The sequence below is a fragment of the Polistes canadensis genome, unplaced genomic scaffold (assembly GCF_001313835.1).
Source record: "Polistes canadensis isolate GaletaPanama2010 unplaced genomic scaffold, ASM131383v1 scaffold_97, whole genome shotgun sequence".
In the NCBI taxonomy this organism is placed as follows: Eukaryota; Metazoa; Arthropoda; class Insecta; order Hymenoptera; family Vespidae; genus Polistes; species Polistes canadensis.
In genome coordinates, this window is record NW_014569644.1 from 255,950 (window position 1) to 265,464 (window position 9,515).

Here is a 9,515-nt window from a genome sequence, read left to right on the forward strand (position 1 = left end):
TCTCTCTCTCTCTCTCTCTTTCTCTCACTCACTCACTCTCAGCTTGTTCCCTAGTCAATTCTTGCTCGTTCCTTGGGCGCTTTTGAGCCGGCACCGCCATAATGCCCTGTGATTAATCCCCCGGGGCACGAGCTATGTTGGCAGTACCATGGTGCATCTCACCACCACCACCACCACCACCTTCCAACCCCACTTCGAGCTTTCCAACCCTCTCCCTTTCTCACTCTATCTCTCTTTCTCTTTCTCTTTTTGGTCTACAGTAGGGATCTTTCTATTTGTGTGTAGTATGCATGTGTCTGTGTGTATGTGTGTGTTATATACAACTTCTCCACGCGGATCAGTATTTCACGAGACGTCCGGAATTTTAATACGCGGTTTTACCTCTCCTATATCTTTCTTTCTTTCTTCCTTCCTTCCCTACATCCCCTCAGCCCCCCTCCTCACCCAGTTCTACACTCCTATCCCTTTTTCGGGGTAGCCTTGCTCACCTCGGCACGTCCTGTGGGCGCCTCTCGTGTCAAAATTTATACACGGCCTTGTCTGCCGGCGGCTGATCCATAATTAGCCCACGTGCATCGTACCGTACGGATGGTTGCTCCTTTCCATGCTTTGCTCCCCTCTTCCCATCCCCATAGTTTCCCTCCTATATTGTCTATCTTCCTTTACCTTCCCTTCCCTTTCTTTTCTTTTCTTTTCTTTTTCTTTCTCTCTGATCCAACACTGATGCGCCCTAAAGGGCCGTTAGTTAATATCAAGCTGGTATTCCTTTTTCATCCTCCCCCTACCCCAGTCCCCCATCCCCCTGCCCTTTTTCATGACAAAACCTTTGTTTGTGTGTGTGTGTTTTTTATTTTGTTTTTTTTTCTCCGTCACAACATTGGTAATTTTTAGACGTTTTAACGAATCATACAAATATTTCTTATTATTATCGCAAAATTGTTTTTTCATGATATTATTGTAATTTTGTATTAATCAAAAAAAGAAAAAATAAAACTGATCTGATTGGTCGATTTCTTAACGGGGACTAAGGAGGGATGTGGATGGGACGGTGTCAAATAACGTATGGGAAAAGAAATGCGTTAATAACGACGCATACCCTTTTTTCTCATTTTTCACCCCTCCCCACCCCCTTTTCATATATGTACCACGATATGAAAATAACTTTCATCAACGATCTAAAGAAAATTAACGTCAGGTATAAGGAATTTTTTAATATTCCAAAAAATCGTCTTATTATTGAACGATAATTTATATTATAATAGAAAATAGGCATGCAAGTAGGCGACCGAAATTTGTGGGGGGGGGAGTGACAGGCAGGTGGGAATAAGCAAATCATTCCTTTTGTTCCACGATTTATTATTATTATTATTATTATTATTATTATCGTCATCATTATTGTCTATGTGACACGTTCAAGAGGTAGAACGATGAGAATCAAGAGATAAAAGGAAAAAAAAGGGCCGGTGTATCAGGGACAGGGGAAGCCGGGAAGAGGGGGGGGGAGCGGGGAGGAGATATAGGGAAGGATTAATTACGAATGCAGCATATGATTTATATTAATTGGCGTACATGATTTACTACCTTCATATTACTCGCATAAAATCGCGACGTATGACAAAATATCTACGGCATGAGTGAAAAAGGGGGGTTTTGGAGGGGGAAAGGGCTCGGGGATAGGTGGGTAACATAAATTAGCATCCATTTCGTCGTCCACTTCTCGATCGTTTGCCACCAACCACGAAATATATATATATATAATAGTAGTTTATACAATTAATAATTCTCAACGTTAGAGACGTTACCTCATTTTCATACGATATTATTATTATTATTATTATTATTATGCCAATATTCTTTATTACTATAATAAAGATTTGTTTCTTATCCAAAATTGTTTAATATTATTACTAAGTTTAATTCTTAGGGATGTTATTTTTTGGACAGGTTTAAATTAGATGAACAATATATTTATCCGTTGAACGTTTCGTATCTATTTGAGACTTCCTCAGCAACTTGATAGTTATATTCATAAGTCAATATAACATCATTTTTATTACAGTCATAAGTTTCAACTGATTTATGAACATAACTATCGAGTTGCTGAGGGAAGTCTCAAATAAAGATGAAACGTTCAACGAATAAATATATTGTTCATGTAATTTAAACCTGTCCAAAAAATAACATCCCTAAGAATTAAACTTAGTAATAATTCTTTATTACCTTTTTTCCCTATAACAACGCTCCCGCTCCTCCCCACCCCCCCCCGCGGTCCCTGACCATTTGATTTCTTTTTTATTCTCTTTTCTGTTTTATTTTCACTTATTTTTCTTCTATTCACTGTGGTTCTCGCACACGCGAATAACGAAGTGTTGATGATGTGGGGTTGTGGGGAAAATTGCTAGGGATCTTTATTAGTATAGTTACAAAAACAAACGATAGTAGAACGAAACTGGCGTCATCGTTCGGATGACGACGACGACGACGACGATGGTGGTGGTGGTGGCGAGTAGTCCATTGTCGTGAAAACGAGGTCCTTTGCTTGCTATTTCTGTAAAACTCTCGTATAGCACGATTTCTCTTGGCGCGTAGAAATTCTCGCAATAGTAGTATCTCTCTCTCTTACTCTCTTACTCACTTGCGATGACTATAGTTACGGGTAAAAGCAGATTCGTTAGGCGAGTATAAGCTGTAATCGTTAGCATGTCTGGGATTAGGGGTTGGACAGGACGAGGTTAGATGGTAGGTGATTAAGAATTCAGTGATATACACGGACATTGGGCAAGCGTTCCTAGTTTCATTCTATCTCTCTCTCTCTTCATCTTTCATACACAGATACACACAAACGTAAGTGGTGTGAGTAGGTAACGTTATTCGAATACACGTATTACGAATACAAATGCATAAACGTAGATCTCTTCCAACTTCCTGTACAATCGGTGTTAAAATGCTACCCTTCTTCGTCCCATTCGTCTCTCTACGTTTGTCTGACTGTCTGTTGGGTCTTTTGAAAGTTAAAAAGAGATAGTGTGTATCAGTTAAAGTGAGATAGATAGATAGGGATAGATTGTAAGTTTCTTTATCTCTTACTCTCTCTCTTTTGAAAATTGTTAGAATGTATGAAATCTATGTAGGATACCCCCTTTGGACTTTCCTAGAAACTACCGTTATATTTATACGCGAGAGAGAGAGAGAGAGAGAGAGAGAGAGAGGAATTAATTCGGCGCCAAGGCGAATTAACTTTCTATGGCGTCATGCCAGGCTCACAGTCTGTTGATCCAAAGGAATTCAAACCGCCATTGGATGTAATTGAGGAGACCGACTATACGTTAAACCCACGCCATTGGTTATGGTTTCCTCTAACCATTTTTTTTTTCTTTTTTTCATTTCTGCCTATCTTATTTTTTCTTTTACCTTCCCCTCCCCCCCAACTCTCCACAACCTTTCTCTTTTTTTCTGTTTTTTTTTTTCCCTCGCCTTTTCTTCTTCTTTCTACCAGACTCCCACCCCCCTTCCAGCCCCGTAAATTATATGGTTACGTCGTTCATCATTGTGTTATCTTTTATTTCATTGTTTTCTTTCTTACTTTTTTGTTTTGATCTTTTCTTTTTTCTTAAGAACGAGGAAACGCGAATGGATTTGTTTTGGAAAGTATAATTAGTTAAAACCGGCTTGCGGATGATTAAATTGCAATGTGGGTCTAACGTTTAAAACTTATTTAAAATGTTATATAATGAAGACGAATTGGCAATTTTTTGTTTAGCAATTATACGTAGAAAAATAGGAGAAGTGTGGGAGAAGGGGAGAGGGGCGGGGAATTAATTGTTAGACGGTGGAAGCTTTCAAAGATGAAACGTAAGTTTGTTCGTGTATTTAAATTACACGACGTGGATTATTAAATATTAATAAAATGTTTCTTTATAAATGTGTTAATATTATCAATATCGTCGTATCGTATTTTTTTTATTACATCAACGATTATCGATAGATTTATATTTATTTTTGTTTGTTTGTTCAATCAGGAATGTGTGTTTTGTAACGATCAAAAGTAATCGTTCAAATACACATCGATATAAATTTGTCAAAGAAATAAATCATTAAATTCATATAATATTTTTGGTTAATAATCAATAGATAAACAGACAAATTGATAGATAGGTAGATGAAGATAGATAGATAGATGGAGATAGATAGGTAGACGGATCTAATGGCATGATAACTTTTGTTCAGTTTCACTGAACAAACGAAACCACTGAGAACATCGTGCTTTCGCTCTATCGAATTTCGTGGTGTAAGAGAGATTCTCGATCGCGAGTCAAAACGTCGATTGCGGTCCCCTGATATTAACACTATGTTACGAGTTAATAATTAGATCGTCCAACCATCATTCGATCCTAGTTGTAATCGAATTTCAAAGCGTACAAAAGCATACGTACGTTGCGGAACATCCGTTACTGCTTTTCTCTCTCTCTCTCTCTCTCTCTCTCTATCTATCTATCTCTCTATCTCTATCTCTTTTCAACTCAAGCCACCTCTTTGATTTGATGAAATTGAATAGTTTAATGTTGCATATCTGACAAGCACAATTATAATGGTAGAATTGATTGATTACAATGAGAGAAAGCCTACAATGAGAAAGGTACTATAGTAATCTAGAAATGATGATAGTTATCTTTATGACTTTGACGAGACGACATTTTCGATGAATTAAATATTATTGTTAATTTTACTTTTTTTTTTTTTTGTTATTCTTTTCTTGTTTGCTATAGAATTAGTTAATATGGTATAGATTGTGCACCGACATCAGCGCCGCCTAGCGTCCAAAACACTTTTAAAACTTTTCATATGTTTGCAATAAAAGTATAATTATTTAACGAATAAAAAAAGTATCTATTGTTGTGTCAATTTTCGAAAAATTTTAGTAATTTTTTTCTATTCTTCCGATACTCTTTTTACATTTTATTTTACATTTGTTTTAGTTATAAAAATATTGTTGATGTTTTTCTTTTATAGTCTTGTCAGATTAAAATTGATTATTTGTATTGAGTTATTTTATTTTAAAATAAAAACAAACTACGATAAAACAAATGTATTGATAGTTAAATAAAAAATTGTTTGAATATAATTTACAATTCGCACGGTGCTTATAAAAATTCATCCGATGCATTTATATTTATTATAGGTTATGTACGATTTTGCACGAACGCGTAATAATGCTTTTGTAAATAGGCCGATAATTATTTGTCGTGACGAATTTTTGTTCTAAATTTTAACCCCACTTCCCCCACACTCCCCTCACTCTCGTTATTATTTATTTTTTTTTCTTTTTATTTATCTATGATTGGCGTTTCATCATACGGAAACTAAAGCGCGCTGTTACGTCGATTCGTAAAGTGTGGAAAATAGATGAAGTGAGAATGAGAGAGAGGGAGAGAGAGAGAGAGAGAGAGAGAGAGAAATAAAAAAAAAGAGAGACAGATAGATAGTCTTTGTCAGAGAATTAATTGGAAAACGCAATGGATTATTGACAAGCATAGATTCGCGGCAAATAGTGTGTGGACGTGAGCTATCGAATATTGAAAGGGTTCAATACGGTACGGTTTGTCTCTACTGCTTCGATCTCCAAAATCTTGCTTAACTTTTCACGAAAACAATCAAAGCTTCATTCCTTTATTCTACTTTTTTCTTCTTTTTTTTTTTTCCACCTTTTTCTCTCTATTCACCTGTCGCGAGGCTTACCGATGTTTGTTTAAATCCTACAGACACATTGAAATTGATTTTTGTTGTTGTTGTTGTTTGTTAATATTTTGTTTATTTTGTATTCCATTCTTTTTCCAGTTATTGTTAACATTATTAAAAGTGTTTAACAATTAATTGGACAATATTTCGTTATCCCTTTTAAGGGGTTACATGGGTTTACACCGGGAAAAAATAGCATATTTTCAACAATTTTTTTTTCAATATAAACAATGGAATTCTTATTCAAACTTTTTATAGTATTTAAGATACATATTTAAAGAAGATTTTCTGAATTTTTGCTTGAAAAATATTTTAAACTCAGCCATTGCAACGTCATTTCCGGTGACCCCACCGAAAAAAAGTGTTTCCGCGTTGACAGCAGAACTTATAAACGGTGGGGGTTTTTCTGTTGAAAAAATAGGGTCTTTTAGTGAATACTTAAAACTAGAAACTGGACAAAGGAAAAAGAAAAAAATTAAAATTTGGATTTTTGGCAACGTTTTTAGCAAGAACATTCAAATTTCGCAACAATTTGCACCACATTTTGGTTTCTTAAAATTCGATTTTATGAAAAAAACGAAAATCCTTTGTCCAAGTACTTGTCAGTAGTATCACGAAGACGCGTAGCAAATTTCATGAAAATCGGTTAAATAGTTTTCGAGAAATCTTGACAACCGACTTTAGAAAAAGCGTTTTGAGAAAAACGCGTTTAAAGATTTGAGTGATGGTATAAGAGCCACTAAAGAGTGCAACTTCCCAGGGCTCTATCTTTAAAACTACTATTCCTATCAACTTCAAAATTGAATACAATATTCTAGATGAGTTGTAGAATTGAAAAAAAATAAAAAAAAAAAAATTTTTTTGAAAGTCCCAAACCCATGTAACCCCCTAATAATATGACGTAAATGATAGAAAATATTGAAATGTTCGATTCGTTTGATTATTTTTTATTATATTTGTCGATGAAATTGTTTGAGACAAAAATTAAATAAAAAAAAAAAGAAACAAAGAATTTAAGAGTGATCATAGTAATTATACAAATTTCTTATTAATTTGATTACAGATAACGGTGAGCGAGTTCTCTGCATGACAACGGGAGTAACATCAACAGTGAGTTAATCTTTGATACGTTTGATGAATCTGTAAAAAGGATAATAAATCGAGTAACCATACGAAATAGTTATAAATTCCATGGGTTTGGTGGTAACTGTTAAATGGGACACCTTTAGTGATCGTTTATTACTACGAGTACTAAAGAATCAAATAAATGTCACTTCCTACGACCGTGTCTGTTGGATATTAAACGCGAACATTGAGAAACTCGTCTTGTTTTCTAAACCATCATCGTGTTTTCTTCGTATTGCAGAACGTTAAATGAAATTAGTACAATTGCTTGTGATTTAAATTTATCATCAATTACACCAGTTGTTTCTTTTTTTTCTTCTTTACCTTCTATCGATAAAATATTTCCTTTTATACGTAATTTACATTTAAGAAATTACGTTTAAAGGTATATGTATTATTGTTCTAGTCAAATTCAAGATCAACTAATGCATAAAAGTATTTTTCATTATTCTATATATACATATTTTTATAATGTTTAAAAAACATTAAAAAAAGAATTTTTTTCAAACTTTCATTTACTGCAATATATAATCAATCAAAAAAACAGATCAACTTTTGTTTAAAGTATTTTTTTATCAGTTTATCGCAAATACTTGAAAAATCGCGACTAGTGTTATACGGGACACCCTGTATATATAAATCATTAAAAATAAATTAATTGAAGTTTGAAAAAATTGTCTGGAGTGTTGAAAAAACACGCCACCATTTTGCGCTGCCATGTTGAATGACGTCACTATCGAACCTAACCTTGTACCTACTTAAGCACCGATATTGAAATTATTTCGTTGAATAAAATAAACATTATGAATGAATAATTAATAGAGAAGAAAAAAAGTATAAAAGAATAAGAAAATAAAAGGAATAGGTTTGTAGATTTATACACATTATAACGTAACTCAATTTAAAGTCTTCCCTTTTCTGGCGGCCATTTCTCCATAATCAAGCCATCTAATTATAGGACAGCACCTTCCAACTTCTTGGAGAGGAGAAGTTTAGTTCTTACAATTAGCTGGCTCCGAGTTACATCCTAGAGTATGGCGAACCGTGAATCTTATTTCGCATTTAATCAAAGTAATTGCTATATATATATATAACCATGGTTGCTTCCTTGCCACAGAGGACTTCCAATTCTCCACTTTTCACCATCTTTTTTTCTTCCCTTTTTCCACTTCTCCTCCTCCTCTTTTTTTAACCCTCGATTTTCAGCATGCGATACGAAGAAATAATGCTTGTTAAAAGTATGGAGTATTATTATTATTATCATTATCATTACCATAGGCCATTTGCAATTCTTTTTCGACCGGATTGAAATTTTTCAATCGAAAGTAAAGGAGGAAACAAAACCGTTAGGTTTCTTTTAACGGGATTGACCTGTTGTCACGAGTTTTTGTTGTTACGAAACGTTTGTTCCTCTTTGCCATTGGCAAAAAGATCGTTAGCGGATACTAGAAGTGGTATATGTATCGATATCGTTTATCGATTCTAATTTACTGGAAAGTCATTAACGAATGAAAACCATTTGAAATGTATTTAACGTTAATACCCACCTCACATCTTTCCTTTTATTTATTTATTTATTTCCTTATTTTTCATTTTCTTTTGTTTATTTCTTTTGTATAATTATCCAAGTGAAAAATTATTCGTACAGTCTGCGCTTTTTCAGGATAATGTAAATTTTCGTGATGAAAGTATAAACTTTAGCAGTTTTCCGTTAATACAATGCACTACAGTTAACCGCGAGTTTCGTTTAACATAATTCAAACAATAAAACGCGTATTCTAATATTAACTTTTATATAGAAATAAAAAAAGAAAAAAGTAATGGGACGACGAAAGGCTACGACGATCCTACGGGAAGTTTCGAACGAACGTGCAAATGATGTTAGCAAAAGGGAGGGGGGGGGGTGTATTACAAAAGGGCACCCGCACGTTCGAGTTTTAAAAAACGCACGCTTATTACGAAACTAACGAGGAAAGGTAAATATCGATGAGAATCCTGTTTTCCAAATTATTCCCAATACGCAAGATGGAAATCACGTTAACGTCGTTTTACGCGGCACCGAGTCGAATTAGCGTCTCGATCATTTGCCATTGTTTTCGAATATCGATCTAAAGCACGCGGGCACGTACACGTACAGATACACGCGGTCGCATATATGAATACAAATGATTCGATAATGAAATTAAATAATGTCATATTCTCTCTTATTTTCGATATAAATACGGTAAACTAATAATGTAATTTACGGTCTCGGGGAATAGGTAATTTTTCAAAGTGCATCACAATAGGCGGGGCTAATCATTTTTAAGCCAATAGCGACAAAATATTTCTACTTAATAATCCAATCAAATTATTTCTTAATCAGGGAGAACCAAAGCCCGCGAAATTTGAAAACTGTTTGAAAAAGTAACGACTATTTGCGGGTTATATTCTTTTGTTTTGTTTTAATTGCAACACAACGACCGACTGATAATTAATAATACTTAAGAGGTATATCGTTAATAATAAGTTAAATAATTAGTAAATGTAAGTAAGAGCAATGTGTGTCTACTTTATTGTATTTTTATTTTTGAATTTCAATTTGGAGGTTAGGTACATACGTAAAAAGAACCACCTACCCTTAATTTCTCTTCAATTGTATTGGGAAAAAACAA

The 9,515-nt window shown here is 34.2% G+C and overlaps 1 protein-coding gene across 4 annotated transcripts in view; it reads left to right on the plus strand.

Annotated features, from left to right (window-relative positions):
* LOC106787280 (heterogeneous nuclear ribonucleoprotein C-like) overlaps positions 1 to 9,515 on the plus strand; it is a 276,054-nt gene that overhangs the window by 148,243 nt on the left and 118,296 nt on the right. For 3 of the 4 annotated variants that reach the window (XM_014749497.1, XM_014749496.1, XM_014749498.1), the window contains exon 3: positions 6,800 to 6,805. In XM_014749497.1, coding sequence (XP_014604983.1) covers positions 6,800 to 6,805 — 6 coding nt within the window. Of the gene's footprint in view, positions 1 to 6,799; positions 6,847 to 9,515 lie in introns of all 4 variants that reach the window. The other variant, XM_014749499.1, reaches the window with a different exon arrangement.